Source organism: Canis lupus, chromosome 15 (assembly GCF_003254725.2).
Source record: "Canis lupus dingo isolate Sandy chromosome 15, ASM325472v2, whole genome shotgun sequence".
NCBI lineage: Eukaryota > Metazoa > Chordata > Mammalia > Carnivora > Canidae > Canis > Canis lupus.
In genome coordinates, this window is record NC_064257.1 from 30,421,581 (window position 1) to 30,445,250 (window position 23,670).

General features: G+C 39.2%; 1 protein-coding gene across 2 annotated transcripts in view; it reads right to left on the reverse strand.

Annotated features, from left to right (window-relative positions):
* Window positions 1–6,368: 6,368 nt before the first annotated feature.
* POC1B (POC1 centriolar protein B) overlaps window positions 6,369–23,670 on the reverse strand; it is a 92,693-nt gene continuing 75,391 nt past the window's right edge. For both annotated transcript variants that reach the window (XM_025439436.3, XM_035699309.2), the window contains 2 exons: window positions 11,183–11,401; window positions 6,369–7,575 (listed from right to left, as the gene is read on the reverse strand). In XM_025439436.3, coding sequence (XP_025295221.3) covers window positions 7,471–7,575; window positions 11,183–11,401 — 324 coding nt within the window. In that variant the 3' untranslated portion in view covers window positions 6,369–7,470. The remainder of the gene's footprint in view (window positions 7,576–11,182; window positions 11,402–23,670) is intronic.

The window sequence follows — 23,670 nt, forward strand, 5'->3', positions numbered from 1 at the left end:
AGTATGATTTTCCTTTTTTTTTTTTTTCCACATAACATACGATTATTTTAGAGCTTGATGGTTTTTGAAATATATTGACTGTCTTGAAATAAAATATAAAGTGAAGGAGGCAGCACAGAACGTGGCAAAAGGGCTGACTCAGGAGTGGAGGGGCCGGGCTGTGGCCTGGGTCCCCGCACCCATTTAGCACCACTGCATGCCCATTTCCTCAGGATGAAGAGCTCTGCTTCCTTAGTTCTATCATTTCCGAGTCTGCAAGCTCGTGAGAGCTGAGCCTTTAGATGCACAAGCCGCCTTGTTCAGACACTGACTCAACAGGGCAGCAGAAGACCGGCAGACAGGTGAGCTGGAAGGTGCTGCCAGGGGACACTGGATGCCCCGTATTTATCATAACATAACACACAACACAGAATAAAGGACACGAATACAGTGCCAGGTCTTCCCGTTTCCGATCAGAACCCAGAAACCTGGATTTTCACGAGCCATTGTTTCATCTTTAAGTGTCAGCACCTACTTGGAAATACCACAGACGGGGAACAAAACGTGTGTGCCCAGAGCCAGTTGGGACTCCAGCTGACCCGGCAGCCAACTTGAGCAACACCAGGGAAAAGGGTGTCTTTGGAGGTTATGAGGAGCTGCATTTAGACACTTGGCTCTACAGCAACTGGATTATTTTTTTTTTTTTTTTTTTTTTTTTTTTTTTAGCAACTGGATTATTACATAAGCCTAAAACATCAAATGCTTGTGCTGCCGGTGAATAAATATAGTCTGGCCCATAGGATGTTATGGGCCCAGGTTTCTTACATCGGCCCCATAGGACTTCCCACTGCTGATTCCCAGGCCCCTGAGCGTACAGATGCTCTCTTGAATATCCACAGCATTGGGAACAAAGAGTCAGGACCCTCTTTGGCCACAACTCCTTTTATGTGTATTTTTCACGATCCCACCTGGTCCAAAACCACATCCGGCGTCTCTGGCCTGACTCACGCAGTTTCAGGAGAAATTAGAAAGGAGGATGCTGAAAGTCTCAGACAGGTGTTCCCTGGTGTAAAAACTGCCACCTCAAGCAGCCTGTTCTCCTTTCGCCCCTCACGTTGGGCCTTTAATCTCTCCCTTTCAGAGGAAGAAGGAACGAGCAACATCACAGGGACCGGGAGCCCCGGCACTTGGCAGTTCTGGCTCTCACTCCCTGAAAGCAGTGCAGAAAGAGGATTTAACGACTTTGAACTTTTTATGTGATTTTTTTTTTTTTTTTTGCCTTTGACACAGTTGTTATTAAGTGAGTTCTGAAAAAGCAACAAACCTACAAGAACGTCAGGTTTCTAAATGATTCATCTTCTCAGAGACCTTGATATTCAATCCAGGTGTAGGAATAAACAGTACAGCCCTTGGGGTCTATCCGTGGGGCCTGGAAAGGCTTCCGTGAAATTCTATAGCAAAAAGCCCAGGCGCTTCCCCTGACTTTCTCTTTGTTCTACTACTAACTTTTTATCTCTGAAAAGCAAAGGGATTTCCTTCGGGGATTAAGCAGAGGAAACAACCTAAGGTGGCGATAGTGTTTCATTAGAATTATGAGACGCAAAGGTATCCTGGAGTCGACCTACCAGCCAAGAAGCCCTTTACCCTAGTCTTGGACCTCCTCCCTCCGACCCAGCAGAGAGCTCTTGGTCCCTGCCATTGGGAGTTTCTCGCTGTCCTTTCTCTGGGCCACAGGAAAATCTTGGGCACACACAGAGGTGTCTCATTCCAAAGTGATGACCTGCTGCTTTTTTTTTTTTTCCTTTGTATTTTTTTGAAAGTTTATTATTTTTTGTTGTTTTAACAGGTATTCTTTCGTTAACACAAAATCATTTTGTGATAGATATTTAAAAATCATCAGGGCCATTCTCCTCCTGTCAGGTCATGGTTTTGAGTCACTAAAAGGAAGAAAGGTTAGAAAGAAGCAGATGATTAATTTTCTTGATACATCTGTACAAAGAATGTGAGGAAAGAGAAATCCTTGTTAAAATACTCTTTGGCTCACAGAAGGCCAGTGTCCTGCTCTTCAAGTTTGTCCTAGCCACACTTTTTATGCCAAACCAGGGGTCTAGAAGGATTAGAGTACAACAGTGGAGAAAAGGATCTGTGTCAAAGCAGCTACACTAATGCCAGCCTGACATCCCCACCTCCCGCCAACACGAGGCAACATAAAAAGTACACACATACTGCCACTCCAGAGCCATGAAAAAAATCTTGAAATCAACAATTACATAACTCACGTATCTATTACATTTGTTTCCCCCAATTTCCCCACTCCGATTAGTGGCTGACATTTACTTTACAAATGTTCATGGTAACCCAAATGGCCAAATTCTAAGTTAGCCATCGTTTTATTAATTACTTTTGAACTAAAACAAGTTTTCTTCTCCTTTTGGGTAGCTTTAAAATTTTCAAAGAGCCAACTATTTTCCACATTTTTTATTTGAACTTTGTTATGCTTTCCTTTCACCTGTTATGACCACTTCGTACATTTTTAGGAAGATACTTGGCTCATACTTTCATTGTTTCGGTGGTATCCCATCAAATCTGATAGATTGCATTTCTAGTTGCATTTAAAAATATGCTTCACTACATTTTGGGGTTTCTCACTTGGCCCAAATATTATTGAGGAGTGTAAGTTTTCATTTTCATTTTCGTATTTTACTGTGTGATTGGGCATTTTATCTTGTTAGTTCTAATTTTACGATTTGCTCTCTGGATATACGGAATATAGTATTGCAACTTACCATGTAATCCAGAACATGCACAAAATACACTTAGACAAAAAAGAAAATTTGCTTATATCTCCATGTAGTTCTTTGTAGCTATGCTAAGTCTGCTTTATTAGTTTTGTGTAATACTATGTCATGGATTAATACAATTCTGCTTCTGAGCTGTTGATATTCTCAATTATTTGTGTTGCATTTCTGCCAATTTTTTCCCCTCATGTACTTTTTGCTTTATAGGTTTAGAAATTTTAGATGAGTGAGCTATTTCTCCTACTGCTTTTGTTGTGAAATCTACTTTATTTATGAGAAGAATCTCAAAGCAGAGCCTTTATTTTTATTAGGAACATGTTTGAGATTTGGCCCAAAAGAAAAAGCAATTTTTGTTATTTTGCAAAGAAAAAAAGTAGATACTCACACCCTCTTCACCCCCATTAACCTCTGCCTCTTGGCAAGCCGCTGATCTATTTCCTAGTAAGCCCACGCTGCCATTGTGTTACCTGACCGAGAGTCAGAGTTGGGGCTTAGGGAGGACAACCTGGCAATCACACCGTGTTCCTAGATTCGATGTACATTCATAAATCCTCTGGTGCATGAAGTCTAAAACCACATGACTTGCTACGGCAAAAATACTGAATAAGCCACAGTGGAATATGAATGTATTGAAGATATAATTCCACTCACATATCTGTTACAGACCCATCCACACACGTCTTAGTGAATTTGCCCATGAGTTGAACATGACTATCTGTCAATGACCTCCAAATGCTGGAATCATTTCTTTCTCTCGGCAGCCAAGTATTTCTACTCAGGGACAGAGGGCTTATCTTTCAATCCTCTTAGATGCACAGAATTCATCTTGGGAACAACAGACCAAGTTGGCCCCTCGTGAATGAAATGCTAAGTGAGGATCTGGATCGCTTTGTCTTTAAAGAAAAGGCAGCAAGCAAATGATGCTTGTTCTCCAAATGTCAAAGGGCGAGGATAGTATGAGTTCCGGGTAAGTCTTTGTCTGACTGGCACTTAACTCGGTTCACATGTTCACATTCCAGGCCCGTCTCCCACTTCTCATTTCTGCTCTGCCTCTATTTAGGATAATTATGGCATTTGTATTCTCAGGCTGAATTCCTCTGAAGTTGCTCAGAGGATGGCTTTTGGCCTGAACCTTGAGGTTTCCTGTGTATGGAACGCTAGTTTCTTTTCCTTATTTATTCTTTTTGTTGTGCTTTTAATTAAAAAAAAAATACTAATTTTGGATTAAATATCGTGCATTCATTCATGACCACTTACTACCTGTATCCTTCCCACAGTTATAGTTGAAATCATATTATTTGGAAATGCAGGCCAGGGAAACAAAATGATTAATAAATAGCAGTAATATCTACCATTTGTTGAGCATTTAGCTCTGTGAAGCTCCTGTGCTAATCATTTCACAAACATAATTCAATTATTATTTTCACTTTTTAGAGGTAAGGCAACTAAGCTTTGGGAAGATCTTTCCTAAAGGTCACAATGCTAGAAAAGAACAAAGCCGGAATGTGCACCCAGGTCTTTCCAGCTTCAAAGACTGTGCATGTGGGACGCCTGGGGGGGGGGGGCGGGGAGGTCAGGCAGTTCAGTGTCTGCCTTCAGCTCAGGTCATGATCCTGAGGTTCTGAGATCAAACCCCGTATCAGGCTCCCTGCTCAGAGGGGAGTCTGCTTCTCCCTCTCCCTCTGACTCCTCACCACCACCACCCCCAACTCCACCACTCATATTCTTTCTAAATCTCTTTCTCTCTCAAATCTTTTTTTTTAAAAGTCTTTAAAAAGAAAAAAAAAAAAAAAAGACTGTGCATGTAACTAGTGAGTTTACAACAAATAGCAAGTCAGAGCAATGCCCACTCTGCCACAAACATCGAGCCTCTAAATTTTTACCTATGCTATTTCTTCCAGTCCGCTTGGCCTCCTTTTAACTGATGGCTGGCAGTGGATTGAAAACCAAATATATTTAAGACACTTGAATAAATGAAAATGCTCATTTGCTCAACAAGTAGCTGCTAAGCTCCTATGAATAAGGCGATGTGTTTGGCGGGGAAATCGAAAGATGACAGCACTGGCCTTTTGAGAAGGTAGAGCCACAGGGGAAGAAGTAGAATTACAACTGTGTCGCGTTGGACTAGAGGCATGCAGGGAATGAATCAAAGTGAGGGATTTCATCCTGGCGGTCAGGGAGGGCACCTCTGAAAAGGCAACCTGCAGGGGTGCCGGGCTGGCTCAGTCCGTGACTCTTGATCGTGGGGTCATGGGTTCAAGCCCCGTGTTGGGTGTGGAGATTACTTAAGAATAAAATCTTAAAAAAAAAAGAGTCTTTGAGAGGCAACCTGTGAGCAGGGCTGGAATGTTATGAGGACTGGGGAGAGAGAGTTGCAGGCCCAGGGAATGGCAAACACAAAAGCCCTCAGGCAGGAGCTGTTTTGCTTTTTCAAAGGAAGGCAAAGAGTCCAGTATGGCCAGGGGGCCGTGAGTGAGGGTGACCCAAGGCGGAGGGGAGAGGAGGTCCACAGGAGGGGTAGGGCTCACATTACTACTGTCAAGGCTTGAGCTTTTATGCTGCTGAGAAGGATGGGAAGCCCTGGAAAGTTCTGAGCAGAAGAGGCACATGTGTAAGCTTGCTTTTCAGTGACCGCTCTAGCCAACGATGCAAGGCCACCAGGCAGGCCAGCTAGCTGGGGGGCACTTGTGGCCATCCGGGTAAGGGACAATGGTGGCCTGGGCCCAGGGAGGTAGGCGGCAGAGGCAGTGAGAGGGGATCAGGCATTTCCTCCATCCGGACCACCTCTGCTGAAGGAATGGAGGGATGGGAGGCGTGGGAGAAAGGTCTTCAGCCTGGGCACCTGCCAGGACACCATACAGTCTGTGATGCCTGTAAAAATACGGGGGATACCACGTAGTAAGGAGTGGCTTAGCCCTGGCACCAGTTTCCAGAGCGTAGGCCGTGGGCCAACAAGCACCTTCAGCACCTGCGAACTTGCTAGAGACGCAGATGATGGGGCCCCGCCAGCCTGGGGGGCCCGCAGTCGGGGGATAGGGCCCAGGAAACTCTGACAAATGCTCCAGTACAAGGCTAGTGCGCAGGGGACTACGCTGGAGAAGAGGTTTAGTGTTTCAAGGTTTTAACCACTTAAAAAGAAAAGAACAACTTTCTTAAAGGTAAAATTTTGCCTTTATTGTTTGAAGCTTGAGACATTGTAAACAAAAATCAGTATGACATTTCATTTCTTAGTCTTTTGAATGAGGCTATAAAAATACAATGCCACTTAGTCTTTATAAACTCTTGAAAACGTCTAGAAGTTCACAACTAGTAGGATACAAAAAGGCACTTAAAACACACAATGAAGTGATTAAATAAAAAAAAAAAACACAAGACCACTGTATAGATATGATTGAAATTGCTTGGGAAAAATTTATAAATACAGACTCCCACATAAATAGGACTTGACTTTTTCTTCTTTTTTCAAAACATGGATGGCATTTCCCCATTTTACCTACAGACAGCATAAATGTGAACAGCCCTCTCCCACCTTCTTTGTTCTTGATTTAGGTTAACAGAAAAACAAGCTAACATTAATTTGTTTTTCTTCAATTTAATCTCTTCTTTATTTATTACTATTATTTTTTAGGTAAAACAAAATTCTTAAGTTGTAACCAACCATCCTTAGCATTTTTTGGAATGCTAGACTCATTTCCATTTTGTTTCAAATCACAATTCATTTTCATTTTAAAAAAACAGGAAGACAATGATGCGACTATTATAGGTACTTATTACTCAGCCACCAAAATCACCCTAAGCAACAACATTTCTGAAGCACGTGGACATACGTGTATGTGTGTGTGTGTAAATATCACGGCTGCATCATTCAAGCATCAGAGCATACTGAAATCCCACTAGCGCCCTTTTGGAACCTGGGGTCATAAGTCTGGACACAACCCAAATCAGTAAGTGCACTCATCCACGAGAGGAAAGACGTGCACTTTACGCATCTCTAGCTCTTCATTTTCTTTCAGGCTGGGCAAAGGATAAGCCATGTACACCATAAATTAAGTAAAAACCCAATGCCCTGTGTCACATATATGCTGTTGTTAATTAAAATAAGTGTATTCTTGCTGTGGAAATTCTGTGCTTTGGGAATTTTATAAGATCATCATAACAGGGCATTGTTAAGAAAGAATAAAAAAAATTTTTTTTTGAGCTGACATTAACATGAGTCAGGCTGCTAACTTGGTCCCTGCATACAGGATGCTGTTTTAGGGTTAACAGCATTACTTCACCCCAAGGACGTTTTTCATGAAAGAAATACATCCATTGCTTTAAGGAATTGCCTGAATGTGATCAGTTGAAAATAATTTAACAATGAAATTCAGAGATTTGCTTCCTTTCCTGGCAGGATTTGGTCTATAAACAAAAACTGGCATTTACAATAATATGGGGGAAAATATAGAGCCATGTGAATACTTACCACTTTATTACTGCAATTGTAAATGGTAATGATTTGAATTCTCCTTGACATTGATTTGTGTGTTTAAATTAGTCATTAATCATGCCTTTTCTGTCTTTTGTTCTGTGGCTCACCCTTTTAAGAAATGCCATGATAATGAGTACATGGTTGTGTTGCATGAAGCATCGTGTCCTACCTTCCTGAGCATATGTGCGTGTGTTCATTTAACATCTGCTCACACTTTTCTGGTTAACTTTTCTGTTGGATAACGTTGAATAGCCTTTGCTGATTTTCAAGGCAGTCTTTCAGCTTATCCTCTGTCAATGTCAGTCGCTGCTCCAAGATTGAAACAGTCTGCAAAAGGAGGACAAAATAATCAATGCCTGGTGACCTGATGGTGAGGACAATGATGGTCATCTCTGCATAGGAGATCCTTTTAGGAACGGGAACCTCCACCCCTCTGCCAGGAAGGGACTCAAAAATTAGCCCCAGAACTTGTCCTGCTTCTGGGCCCTACAATTGGCCAAAGGTACTATCAGGAAATGTGAGGAGAAGATAAAAACTGATGCCTTTGGTGAGAAAACAGTAAAAAACGAGGCCTCTGTAGACAATTCTTGTCTGATCTCCTGAAGCACCAACGTCAGGGAAGAGGCCACAGGAAGCATTCAATGAGTCCTGCACGCTACACAGCAGTGTGGGGAGTGGGGAGGGTTGGAATGCCACATGGCCAGCCCAGGTGTTACTTGTATGTCATCAGTGATCACTGTCACAATCAATCCATGGTGCACCCTATCTATACCAGCTGGACACCTAGTTTACTTCGAAAATATTATAATGACCGGCATCTCAAACCTTGAAGATAATCACAGCACCTCACAGGGATGTTAGGAAGACTGAATGAAGTAATGCACGTAAAACACTTTATATGAGTGCCCAGCACACAGGACTTGATGAATCTTAGCTCTTCTAACTCCTTTGGCTAATAAATGAGCATGTAATCTCACACACACACACACACACACACACACGAGTACTACTTTAAATCTGGCAAATCTAATTTTTTGTGATGTTGACCACTTCATCTTTGATCTCTTAGATTTCTTTTAAACTTTTTATTATAGAATAAAATGGATTCAGGAAGCTGCACAAAACACATGTCCCTGAATGAATCCTGAAGAGAAAAATCCCTTTATAACTGGCATCCAAGGTCAAGAACTAGAACTGTGCCAGCACCCCTAGACTTCTTTCCAAGGGCCTCTCAGAATCCCTACTCCTGCCCTCCCCTGACAATCGCCACTATCCCACCAATTAGAGTAATCGCTCTCTTGAATTTCTTTATGGTTTTATCTTTCAAGTGTACATTCTTAGAGACCATAATTTTGTCTCGTCCATTTTCAAAGTTTGATATGTCATTTAAAGTCCCTTTTACTTTATAGCCTCTTATCCTCTCTTTCTTAACTGTTGACAGACTCAGGCCATTTAGAGTAGAGTTTGTCTGTAGAGTTTTCACTAGACTGAATTGTAAGAACAGCATGCTAAGGGTGCAGGTCAGTCTGTTCTGGTCTCTTATTTTCTATAAATTGGCAGCTGGATTCAAAGGCTTGATTTGACTCAGATTAGATCTGTAAGACTATAACTCTACTAAGACCTATAGTTAAGACTACAGGTAGTGGTCTATTTCACTAGAAGGCATGTTAATAAGGTTTGATCATTTCTTTTCTCTTGACGTTGGATAACCAAGCAGTTGAGGAAAGTGTCTCTTATTTATAAATTATCCCAACTAATAAGTTTTTTAAATGATGGAATTAGAATACCATCATTTATAGTCCTCAAGAATGAGTAGATCTAGGCGTTAAGCTTGGTTATCCAGTGGTGGAATTCATAGAGGAAAGGCAAGATAAATGCCTCGTTATTTTAGTCCACAAGTTTCAAGATAATAAACTGATTCCCTATGGCTGTCTGAAGGTAAACAATTTTTAAAATATTATTATTTAATTGCTTCTGCTTTCATATTCTATACTATAGATTTTGACTAATTAAAAAGTACGTTGATAATATTTTCTACTATTTCTCAGTTAGCTTTATGGGCCAAGCATTTTGCCATATACATGTATTATCACAATTCCACATGCTAAGGCTGTTGGTGTGTATATTATCAACACCTTTAAGACTGGGTAACTCAATTTATCTACCATATAAAATGTAATTTTATTTTATTTCTGATTATAGTTCAGTGCAAATAAGTTATAAACACTGCAACTGAGTCAAGAGATGTTCAGTCATCTGGAATTAAAGTGAATCAAAACATGTTTATTTTACTTGCTATTTGCCCACAGAGGCACTGTTTCTATTTTGCAAGTGTGTTGTGCTTGCTTTAACCTCTTCAATTATAAAAGAAAGCCAGTTTTTAAAAATTAAAAATAAAAAATCTTAAGAGACATTTAGTAAATCTTAAACTACTCATTCAACCTTGAATCAGGTAAGAAGGAAAGATGGGTCATGAGGCTGAATAGAGAATGGAAAGATTCACTCGGGAGAGGCTCTAAGAAGGAACTGACATTGAATTTGACAGTGTATGTGAAGAAGTCATGGCGATATGGGAAATAAGTCAACCAAAGCCAACTTTGGCATGAGGCCAAAAGGGAAGCTGCCTTTAAAGGGAAGGCATATCTGATAAATACAGAGAGGGTCACCCCTAGCACAATACTGCAAAGTGAAAGTTAGTGATTTTACTGATTTTCATTAAATAAATCCTGTGATGACTCTAAGTTCTCACATGGCTCTTTCCCACAATCTGTCAGGACCCCAAACCCATATACATCCCCTTGCTTTGAAAGGCCCTGAGATGTCATCTATGGTTTTAGTATTCATTTAATTAGTGGCTCTAAACCTTGGCTGTAAAACAGAATCATATGGGGTGCTTAAAAAGACAAATGACAGGGCCTTACCCCAGACCAATGGCAATGGATCTTCTGGAGATGAGAACTGGCCATCTATGTCTGTATGTTTTATAACCAGGTGATTATAATATACGGCCAGTCTTGAGAACAGAATGAGACGGTTTCTATATAAGAGCGATTTCAACTTGAAATAAGTATTCTAGAAAAGTAACTAACATCTCTCTAGCTCACATTATAGCCTCTCTGTATAACTCGTAACAGGGTCTGCTCTGGCAAATATTGGCAACCTCATTCTATAGATCAGAGGAGCAATAAGACTTCTTCAGGGAAAACACTGAATCAGCAGAGCTGGAGGAGAAACCTTTGATGTATCCATTTCAATGCAACACTTCCCTTAAATGACATCTATATCTACTGACCAATGGTTGGAAGACCTTTGGTATATAAAAATCCACAGTATGCCTTCTTTGCGAAGGTAAAATGGTATCAAAGGATGAGGTAACATTCTAAAACAGGTATGCAAAAACCATCACCTCCAGAAGAGCACGACATCCACATAACACAGCTTTGGAATGAGGAAAGCTATATCCTAGATGGTGAGAATATTTTCACTGTGAAGAACTATACACATTGTCAAAATTTCATACTAACCAAATGTATTAATCATTTCTCTCATGGCCCTAAAGATTTCTTTGATAGTGTCCTAATCTGAACATGAGACATCAAAAATCTTCGGGTAAAACATTATTGAGCAGAATCAGAGACATTTATAGCATGGAGTACCACTGCTATCATTCCTAGTCTCCACTGTTCCTTCTGGCCTCCAGATGGCAGGTAGGGCACAATGGCAGGTGCGCACGTGTGCATGAGTGCGTGTCAATGCACACATGCATATGTACACATGGGCTCTGACCTTACCTGTGCGAGATCTTCTGATGGCAGCTCAGCCGAGCATGCCCTGCTGTACTGATTGCCACCCTGAGCTCTGCTAGTTCTGCAACCTGCTGTAGCCAGGACTATTCTGTATAACTTACCCCTAAGTACAAAGCATGCTAGCCCACCTGTGTCAAAACATTGAGTTGTTCCATAATGTGCTCTAAAGCGTCAGTCACAGCGAGCGGTATGCTTCTTTGGCTCTCAGACGGGAGGTCACTCATGTCTTCTGTTTTCTTTTTCAAGGCTGCTGGTGAACAATCCGGTGACAATAAAGAAGGGTTCAAGAAATATCTGTTGATCTCTTCACCCTTGTCTGGTAAGGTCCTAACAGTGGTATCCGTTGTCTTTGACATCATGGAAAAGATAGGAAGAGTTATATTTTCTAAGGTTTAACATGATACATATATATATTTAATATTCTTCTTCTAAATACCCAGCTTTTATTTAATTGTTTATCTTCAACTCCAGTATTATAGAAATTACGATTACAAGGAGAAAACAAAACTAATAATGAACAGAGAAAATACACCATTTTCCTTGATTTTTAAAATGAAATATGCTCTGTATGTATCTGAGAGATGAGGCATCCTACCACTAAAAGAACTGGTAGATGCAGTATAATTTTAATTAAAAACAAATACCACATCAAGATGACCATTATTTTTTTAAAAATGGGAAATAACAAGTGTTGGTGAGGATACAGAAAAACTGGAACTCTCATGCATTGCTGGTAGGAATATAAAATGGTGCAGCTGCTATAGAAAACAGTTTGGCTGTTCCACAAAAAGTTAAATGCAGAATTACCATATGATCTAGCAATTCCACTGCCAAGTACATGCCCAAAAGAACTGAGAGCCGGGACTTGAACAGATACTGTTATCAGCAGCTTTATTGCCAATAGCCAAAGGTGGAAACAACACAAATATCCACCTACAGATAAATGTAGAAACAAAACGTGGTATGTACATACAATTGAGTATTGTATATACAAAAATGACTGGAATTTTGATACATGCTACAACATGATGAACTCTGAAAATACTATGCTAAGTAAAATAAGCCAGACACAAAGGAAAATAGATATGAGCCTACTACTATAAGGTATGTTGAACAGGCAAATTCACAGAGACAGACACAGTAGAGGTCACTATGGGCCGGAGGGAAGGGGAAGGTGGAGTTATTGTCTGAAGGGTACAGAGTTTCTGTTTGGAATGATGAAAAAGTTCTCAAAATAGATAGTGGTGATCATTACACAACACTTGGACTACTTCTTGCCAGTAAACTGTACACTTAAGAGTGGTTAAAATGGTTAACTTTTATGTTGTGTAAGTTTTATCACAAAAAAATAAAAATCAAAAAACCCCTCCAAATATATGGCAATGGACAATCTGAAAATAAAATTTAAAAAACAACTCCATTTATAATAGCACCAAAAAGAATGAAATACTTAGGATAAATTTAACAAAAGTGCAAGGCTTGTGCATTGAAAACTGTAGACATCACTAAAAGAAATTAAAGAAGATCTAAATAAATGACAAGGCATCCATGCCCATGTTCATGGACCAGAAGAGCTAATACCTTTAAGATGGTAATACTCCCCAAACTGATAATGTACAGATTCAATACGATTCCTATCAATACCCTAGCTACCTTGTTTGCAAAAATTGACAAACTGAACTTAAAATTCATAAGGAAATGCAAGGAACCCAGAACAACCAAAATAACACTGAAGAATAAACTTAGAGGATTCGTACTTCCCAATTTCAAAATTCAGTACAAAAGTAAAGTAGTCAAGACAGTATGGCAATGGGTATAAAGACAAACATGGCTCAATGTAACAGAACTGAGAGTCTAGAAATAAGCCCTTCGACTTCTGCCCAACTGGTTTTTGACAAGGTTGCCAAGATAATTTAATGGGGGAAAGAACAGTGTTTTCCACAAATGGTGCTGGAAAAACTAGGTGTCTAAACCCAAAATTATGGATTTGAATCCTTACCTCTCACACTATATACAAAATTACTTCAATATGGATCATAGACTTGAATATAAGAACTACAATTATAAAATTCTTAAAATACACAAGTAAACTTCCCTGGCTTTCGATTAGACAGAGGTTTCTGAGATACAACACCAAAAGTACAAATGACCAAATGAATAAATAAACTGGACTTTATCAAAATTAAAAACTTTTGTTCTTAAAATGATACCAACAAGAAACTGAAAGAAAAAAACCCCCACAGAATGGAAGAAAACATCTGCAAATCATATATTTGATGAGAGTTGTTGAAGAATGTATAAAGAACATGTAACTCCTATAATTCAAATATAAAAACAAAAATACCTCAAAAAATGGTCAAAGGATCTATCTGAATGGATGTGTCTCCAAAGATACACAAAATGACCAATAAGCTCATAACAAGATGCTCAACATCATTAGCCATCTGGGAAATGCAAATTAAAGCCACAATGAGATATCACTTCATGCCTACTAGGATGAATAAAATAAAAAAGACAGAATATAACAAATGTTGGAGAAGATACAAAGAAATCAGAACCCTCATATATTTGCTACTGGGATTGTTTAATGGTGCAGACACTTTGAAAAAGAGTTTTGGTAGTTCCTTAAAAATGTTAAAACACAGAATTACCAAAAGACCTAGCAATTCCACTCCTTGCTATATGCCAAAGAAAAATGAAAACATACATCCACACAAACTTGTACATGAATGTCGTGGAAGTATTATCCATAATAACCAAGACAATGATAACAATCCATATGCATCCAAATGTGGTGATAATGAATGGATTAACAAAATGTAGTATATCTCTACAGTGAATATTATTTACTCACCAAAGGAATGGAGTACAGAACATGCAGAACATGCTAGCATGTGGATGAGCCTTGAAAACATTAGGTTAAATTAAAGAAGCTGTAGGATACATTGTATGTACAATCATACATTGTATGATTCCATGTATATGAAATGGTCAGAATAAATAAATATATGAAGACAGACTGAGATGAGTGGGTTGCCAGGAGGAGAGAAGAAGAGGGGAGAGATTAGTAATGGTATGAGGGTGATGAAAATGTTCTAAAATTCTGGGGCGCCTGGCTGGCTCAGTTGGTAGAGCATGTGACTCTTGATCTCAGGGTCATGAGTTTAAGCCCCATATTGGGCAGACGTGGAGACTATGGGGAAGAAAGGAAGAGAGGGAGGGAAGAAGGGAGAGAGAAAAGAAAGGGAGAAAGAAAGTGTTCTAAAATTCTTTTTGGAGTGGTGAAATACTTTAAAATTAGATAGTGGTGATGGTTACACAATTTTGTGAATATACTAAAAACCATTACATTATAAACTTTAAAAGGGTGAATTTTATAGTATGTGAATTGTATCTTAATAAACCTATTATGAAAACAAAAATACAAATATACACATCAGAAAGTTAAAACTTTTTTTAAAGATTTTATTTATTCATTCATGAGAAACACACAGAAGGAGGCAGAGAGAGAAACAGATTATCCTCGGGGAGTCCAACGTGGAACTCAATCCTGGGACCCCAGGATCATGCCCTGAGCCAAAGGCAGATGCTCAACCACTGAGCCACCTGGGAGTCCCAGTTTTTAAAAAATTTTAATCAATTTTACATTGCTGATTATCATGTGAGAGTTCCTGAGAGAGGTTACCTCAAACGTGGGAAGTATACTGATGATGATGATGGTGGTGGTGGTGATGACAATTAGCATACAGAGCTTACTATGTACTTGGCACTGTTCCAAGTACTTTAGCTGATTTAATCTTCACGATAATTTCATCAGGTAGGTTCTGCTAATATTCCCATTTTACAAATGACGAAACAGAGACTCAGGGAGATTGAATAACTTGTGCAGACCACAGGAAAGATGTATGAACCACAACCAATCATACATCTCAGAGATGCTGAAGTATTCCAGGTACTGTAACTTTGGGATCAAGGCCACTTTCTTTATGAGGCTCCCAACCATTTTTTTTTTTTTTTTTGCTCCAAACTATTTTTGCAGGAAGATGAAAACTTCCAAGTTTCCCTCTGTCATAATCTTACAAATTCACCATTTGTTGAAAATAATAAACTCAAAATCCACCAATCACAATTCGTTTGTTTTGAAAGGATGTATAACGCACATTTTCATACTCCTACCCAGCTAAGTGTATCTGCTCAAAGTCTCTCTGTTTGTTCACTAGGCACATACTCAGGGGGCCTTGCTCCGTGCTAGGCACCCTTCCAGGCCGTGAGAACCCAGCAGTGGGCAGCGCTCTCCTGAAGCTTTCATTCTGGACCCTTCAGAATGAAAAGTTTGGTAACTTTTCTACTTTTCACCCTCAGAAATTTATGAACTTATATTTTGTTTGATTGTCTAGCAGGCTACATTTATCTTCAAAACCCATCCTGGTCGCTGAGTTTTGTCTGGGGCCAGCAACAAATAAATTACTATGATATGACATGTGGAGGTAATGGAAAAAAGCAAGGGATAATGGCAGAGAAAGGGGGAAGTATGAAGTCTCCATCCCACATCCCACAACGTTAGCCAACAGATGTATCTCTCTCTCTGTTTCTCAGAGGTACCTAGAAATTAGATTATTTCTCTCACCAACCAACCCTAACTTTGCATCCTGTTTGGGGAAGTTTTAACACACTCACTCATTAAATTTAAAAAAAAATTGAAAAGGGAAAAAATACATTTGAGATTCTGGGCTATCCGAAGTCCCTCAAACGAGGCTGCTGTCCATGCTGCTCCCAATCACCTAGGCCCTCTCCTACCTCAAAGATGTTACTACTCATTTCCTGGGTAAATGTTTACTGAGCACCTATATCATACCAAGTATTTACCGATGTTAAATGGGAGTATGGTACAAGCCTTGCTCTTGAAGATTCTCTGTTGTGGTGAGAGAATTAAGACAGAGCAAGGCCTAGAACCCCCACAGCACCTGGCACATCACTGGCACTGAAGAATGAAAAAGAAACACGAGCAGACAAGTGACTATAAGACTGCAAACAAGAACAAATGCTTTGGTGCTCCATAAAAGGAAGAAATCACACCATGTTCCCTTAGTGCCTACTTTTATTGCTGACAGTTGAAGTACAGTGAGGTAAAGGATTCATTCATTGATTGAGTCAGCAAACGAAGGCCTCCTATGCTGGGCATTAAAGCTACGGCAAAGAGCAAGAGGGATGCGGTACTTTCCTTCGTGGAGCTTATAGTTCTCTGAAAAACCATTCATCCAAAAGGATGGCAGGACAATCGTTACCCCTAAGTTTTCCTCAGATAGGTCCACAGTTGCCATCTCAAAGATGGGAAGTGGATCCTCACCAAGTGCGTGAATAAATCTGAGTGGCTGAGAAACCCTTACCTCTGCAGATTAAAAGGCTTGACTCTTCCTTTGAATGTACAAAATAAGAGAGAGTTGACTGATGCAGACAACTTTGATATGTCCTGAGAACTAGATACAAAGCCTCTGACATTCTGCGGGCCACTGATTCTTAACAGACTGTTCAGATGCCATGGTAAAATTAATGCATAATTTTTCATTTGTCACTTACGTTAGAGAATGAATTTTTTAGATACATTAATAGAAAATGAAAATCGTGGCATTTGCAAGCAAATTTTTATCAGGAAGTGAACCATTCAAAAATGTAATCAAGGTCCACACATTTAAACTATTACTATTTATATCATTAACAATGGAACATTCAAGATACTGTGCTGCTCTGTTACACACTGAAGTTCATGCATTATATTTATTTCCTTCCTCCTTTCCTTCTTTCCTCTTCCTTCTCCCCTCTCACCGTCTCCCAATCCGGGCAAGGCAGCCAGAACTAATCACTGGTGCCCCTTCACTCTCATAAGCCATCAGGCCTGCCATCAGTAGAGCACTGTCACCATCATTTCTTGTTATATTTGTGTTTACATGTCTATATCCCAACTAGTTAATGAGAGAGAGTATCTTGAGGGCAGAAGCCATAACTTCAACATCTTTTTTTTCTCATAGTGTCTAGCATAGTGCATGAGATACTGATAAGGTTTGCCAGTTGTTGAGTTGAATGCATGGATCTGATTCATTGCATTCACTGTCCTGTGTCAGTTGAGCCATCAACAAAATATAAATGTTAATAAGTTGATAGTATTTAGAGAGAAGTAAAAAAACTAAAGTTAAGCCAATACCATTCTCTACTGAAAATTACTATCTGAAATGCCCCTCAGAGCCACAATGAGGAAGCAATCGAAGTATTTATGACATAACTGCAAATTTGCAAATCACTTTTTGATTTTCACCCCCCCACCCCAGCATATCTGATGGTTTCTTTTCTTTTTTTATTTATGATAGGCACACAGTGAGAGAGAGAGGCAGAGACACAGGCAGAGGGAGAAGCAGGCTCCATGCACCAGGAGCCCGACGTGGGATTCGATCCCAGGTCGTCCAGGATCGCGCCCTGGGCCAAAGGCAGGCGCTAAACCGCTGCGCCACCCAGGGATCCCTATCTGATGGTTTCTGATGGCCTAGCATAAAGACCTTCTCAAAAGTAGGCATTTCACGTGTAAAGATAATCAATGATTTGGACTCCAGATATATCTTTAATAAATGGGTTAAAATAAATCAGTTTTGGCTTATAACTAATATTTTTAGTTTTGGTTTAATTCTGTAAGTAGAAAACCGAACAGACAAAAGTCAGAAAGTCTATCCAAAAGTGGTTTTGATCTCTCCAGCTAAAAAGTGAGTTTCCCATCATTGAAAATTCTAAAATAGATTTGGGATGGCCACTTGTTGGGGATCTTATGAAAAATATACAAACATGAGGTCAGGAAATTCAACTGAATGCCCTTCAAAGTCCTTTCCATTCCAGAAATTCTGAGATTTTTAAATCTCAACACACACACACACACACACACACACACACACACACAGAGTCACTTATAAAATGCCTGCTTGAAATAGACTAGGATAACAAAAAGTATCTTTTGCCTGGATAAAATAAAGGTAAATATTATTTTTCAAATAATATTTGAAATTAGTGAATTATTTCCAAAAATCTCTATATGAGATCTAAAATAATGAAGACATAACACTCATACGACATTTTTTTATTTAGCACTTACATGTCAGAAAAATTCTAAATGGCACTTACAGAAGTGTTTTAGTTTCCCACTGTTGATGGAACAAATTGTAAGTTTAGTCGCTTAAACAACACAGTCATTATCTGAAAGCTCAGGAGGTCAGAAGTCCAAGATAGGTTTTACAGGGCTAAAACCAAGGTGCCGGCAGGGCTGTGTTCCTCCTGGAGGCTCTAAGGGAGAGTCTCTGTTCCTTGCCTTTTACAGCATCTAGTGGCCCCTGCCTTGCTTGGCTCATGACCCCATCACTTTAATCTCTGCTTCCATTGCCCTGTCTCCTTCTCTAATTCCCACGTCTCCCTCCTTTCCTTACAGGGACTCTAGTGATTATATTGCACCCACGCCGATAATCCAGAATAATCTCCCTGACACAAGAACCTTAACTTTATCACATTTGCAAAGTCCTTTTTGCCATGTAAGAAAACACATTCACACAGTCTGGGAATGGGGACATGGACATCTTTAAAGGACCTGCATGCTGCCTACTGTAAGCAGTGAATAAACAAAAGAGATTCTGTTGACACAAAGTTATACTCAAGTGGGTGAAACAGGAAAATAAATATACAGATATGTGATGTACTAATGTCAGGTAATGACAAATAAAGCTGGGTAACATGCTATATTATGATACAGTTTCATTGATGATTTTTTTTTTTAATGGGAAAAGTAGATAACTTCCAAAGGGAAAAGTCATGAATGCCATTGGAAGTATATGATTCTAGATTTCTGTGGGTAAGTTGTGGAGAGTTATTTGAAAAAAAAAAATATATATATATATATATATATTTACCAGTTTTTACGAAGGATATGAAGGGACAGTCAGATGAAGAGATACACAGAGCAAGGTCTGGAAAAGTCCCAAGTACAGGAACTTCTGTTGCCTTGAAGTTGGGGCCCTTGGCATGTAAATGTTAAACGCATGGGTCTATGATCACTCAAGGAGAATCAAACAAAAAAAGGAAGAATTGCAAAGACTTCAAAAAGCAGGAAGAGAAGGAGCAGGAAAAATGACTAGGGGCCCATGAGGTGGGAAAGGGTAGTGACCCGGAAGCCAAGTGACAGGAGTTTCAAGGAGGAGGGGGTGAGGACCAGGACCAAGTGCTGTAGAAAGGCTGATTTAGACGAATCACTGGGGTCTTGACATCAGTGGAATGGTGGGGCCAAAAATTTAATTGGAAGTGGACTCAGAAGAGTGGAAAATGAAGAAATAGAGATCGAATAGAGCCAACTCCTTTGGGGAGTTCTGCTTTAAAGGGGAGCAGAGCCATGAGACAGGAGCTCGACAGGGATGAGGGGTCAGATGAAGTTTTCCTTTTTAAAAATGGCAAATACATTGTAAATGTATGCTGATGGAAAAGATCTAGTAGGAAGAGAGCACGGATGTCTTAAGACAGTGAGGTGATGACTATTCAGTAAATGGGTTGGCTAGGCAGTACTGAGTGCCCTGGAACTCTGCATAAAGACATTTCAAGTGCAATCAGTCAGCACGGTTGTTGGCGTATAGGAGGCAAAGAAATGGATTTAACCAGGTTGAAATCTCATGGGGGATACAACAGAGGGGAGGAAGGCACAAGGGCATGGCGGTAATAATGGACTACAGAATCTAATGTAAAACAGAGGGACTGAGACACAGGAGGTGGGCAGTGAAAAGGCAGGAGGCTCAGCGGATTGGAGACCCTTCTGGGGTTGATGAATTATCAAAAGTGGAGGACTGGAGGAAGTGGTGGCCCAAGAGCAGGAGGCTTTACACTGGTCTTACCATCAGCACAAATGATTCAGTCACTGACTTCATCTGAGAATCCCGACTCAGAGTATGGGTGCCTTTGAGAAGTGACTCAGAGCGCTGCTCTATCTTTAGCTCTCTCCTTGAGATCAAAATCCTGTGTTAACCAAGGAGTGGATGTACCAATCAGGAAAACAGAAAAAGGAGCTAGAGGCTCACCCATGCGGGGTTGTCACAGGACCACACCAAAAGGTTCATTCTCAATTTCTAAAGTGGTTAGGAAGAAAATCCTGAAGAAGAAAACCACACCTATTTTGTACATCTGCCTAGTGTCTTGTGTATCTTTGTGCAAATATACCCCACCTGCTCGAGTCTTACTGATTTAAAAGTATCTCTTGGATAAAACCAGAGAATGCCATGTGAAATTTGCGTCTCCCAAACTACACTGGCTGAGCTGAGAAAGACTTCTGGTTTGTCCCTTGGGAGAAATCATACGTCTTTTTCTCAAAGAAAGAACCTTTGGGCTTTAGGGGTAAGGTTTTATGGAGGGCTTTGATTTTTGTTCTTCAAACCAAACTGGAAATTTCATTTTTGTCAGAAGATTTGAAAAACATACCCCTATGCAGTTATCAACTCTAACATCTGAATGCTTAATTCAGTCCCCTTGGAAAAGGCAGCTGCTGCAACAAATCGACTATCTTTGTCTTTAATCTTTATTCTCATCTCTAGAGAAGCTTATTAATTTTGAAGGCACGAACATGTAGGATACAAGTAGGACAAATAAAATCTGTACAAAAATTTCCTTCTGTGTTTCACTTCTCACATGATTAGGCAAACACAAACTATGACACTTTGCTCTTTGTTCAAAAAAGCTGCATGCGTGTGTGTATCTAAATTTTGAGGCAGGTAATAGCTTATATTATACAATGATGTATTTCTTAAAGATCTTTTATATGCAAGTAAGTATTACATCTTGGAAAAAAATGGAAGTTTGACGTGGAAAGCCATATTTGGTTTAGTTTCACCCACATGTCTCAAAAGAGCCATCTGTTCACCTTTCAGAAAGCTGCCCCCTTCTCTGTGTGCACAACAGCAAGCAAGGGAAATGAATACGTGAGTGAATAAGAAATGCAACCTCACTGCAATACTAATGTTTTTCAATGAATCAGTGATCCTTCTTTTTTTTAATCTAATAACTGTTTAAGTTGCAACTATGCTTTAAACCTTTCAATCAAAAAGTATAAAGAATAAAGCAACCCTTTCTCCTACCTTAAGATATAAAATATACCCTTTTCTGATCTTCTTTCCCTTCCCTCTTAAAGGATACCATCATCCTGAATATGGTATATGGTATCTATCATTCCAATTCACGTCGCCTCGCTCTTATCACATCTGTATCACATTTTTTGCATGTATTAGAACTGCACATAAAATGGTATTGTACTGTATCCTTGCAGTACTTTTTGCTAATCAACATTTTTAGATTTGTCTATGGTGACACAGCTAAGTCTAGTTCACTTCTTTGCACTGCCAAATAGTATTCCATTGACCATTCTACAATTTATATATTCTCTCTACTGTTAACTTGCTTTAAATGCTACAATGAGCAGTCTTATAAATGTCTCCTGCATACAGATGTGAGAGTTTCTCCAGAACAGAAAAGTTAAGTCAAAGTTTTACCAGATATTATCCAAAATATTGTCAGATATTGTCCAAACTTACTCTTAAATGAGAAGGCAATCTCCCCTTTTTCTACAAAATCAATAATACTTTATTGTACATTTCCATGATTACTGGTAACTTAAACATATTTTGTGTTTATTATCATTCTTCTGTAAATTGCCTGTTTAAATCCTTTATCTACTTTTTAATTGGTCTACCTCTTTTTTTTCTAATTTATATTTAACAGTTCTTTATATATTCTGGATACCAATATTTTGCTGTATATATATATATATATATATATATATATATACAGCATATATATATATATATGTCTCCTACTTTGTGGTTTGTCTTCATTTCTATTTTATGGGATTTCCTTTATTCATACAAGTTTTTGTTTTTATTTTATTTTTAAGTTTTTGTTTTAAATGTAGTCAAATTGATCAAACTTTCCATTGTTATTTGTGCATTTCATATGTTTCAGCAATCCTTCTCCTATCTGGAGTGTATAAATATATTGTTTTCTTTTAGAGGTTCTGAAGTATTTTCACATTTAAGCCTTTAACTCTCCTGGTATTGATTTTGTTTGTAGCTAAAAGTAAGAAAATAATTATATATTTTTTTCAATTAGCCGGTTGTCCCAGCAACGTTTATCGAACAGTCTATTCAGGGACTAATCCATTTTCAAGGGTCTGCAAAGTCAGGCCTTTCATATACCAACCATCTAATCTGTGTGGGTCTGGGTATACACTCCCCATCGTGGACTCTGTCTCTCCCTGTAACAAGCACCACATTTAGAGCTTAATGAATCTCCAAACCTTGTATTTCTTCAAAAGTGTCCTGTTCCAAAAATAGGCTATTTTTGGCCCTTTCTTTTCCATATGAGCTTTAAAATCACCTTTTTTTTTTAGGTTTCATTAAAAATCTTACTGGGATGTTTATTGGAATTTCCTTGAATTTGTAGATTTAGTCAGGAAAACTAGCATCCTTATGACATTGAGCCAGCTTGCCCACAAACATGGAATATTTTATCAATTTCACATTATCCTTACATGAAGACCTTATACTCTGTATTTTCTGTATCATTTCAATTTTATTATATGTGCCTCAAAAGCAAACACATTGCCACCATGTTAGTATCATGATCATTATTCAGACAGAACCCAACTTATGATGTTTCAAGTTACATTTTTTCAACTTTATGATGGTGCAAAAGCAATACACATTCAGTAGAAATCATACTTCCAATATTAAATTTTGATCTTTTCCTGAGCTAGCAATATGCATGGGGGATGATACTCTCTGGTGATTCTGGGCAGTGGCAGTGAGCCGCAGCTCCCAGTCAGCCACATGATCTCAAGGGTAAATAACTGATATACTTTCAATCATTCTATTTCTCACTTTTAGTGCAGTATTCCATAACTCACATGAGATACTCAACAGTCTGTAATAAAATCGGATTTGTGTTAGATGATTTTGCCTGACTGTAGGCATAAATGTGCTAGGGCAGGCAAGGTAGACAGGGCTAAGCCATGATGTTTGATAGGTTAGATGTATTAAATGCAGTTTATTGGGAGGTAGGTAACCTCGTTGTATGTCGAGGAAGTGCTGTACACAGAAAGCCAACCAAATAAACAGGTCAAAGTATATCCTCAAATAACTATCCTCAGTATTTTTGTAAAACACAGTTTTCTTAGAATCAAGGACATTACTTAGAATATATTTTTGAAAAATTATTTTCTGGGATCCCTGGGTGGCGCAGCGGTTTGGCGCCTGCCTTTGGCCCGGGGCGCAATCCTGGAGACCCGGGATCGAATCCCACGTCGGGCTCCCAGCATGGAGCCTGCTTCTCCCTCTGCCTGTGTCTCTGCCTCTCTGTCTCTCTCTGTGTGACTATCACGAATAAATAAATAAAATCTTTAAAAAAAAAAGAAAAGAAAAATTATTTTCTGAGGTTGCTTATTCTCGCAGATAACTAATGCCATTTCTTAGCCTTTCCTACAGGCCTTGTTTTCTGTTCCTAAAAACTCTTCAAGTGCCAGATTCAAAAGAAGTGAGCTGTGTGTTAAAAATCATAAGAT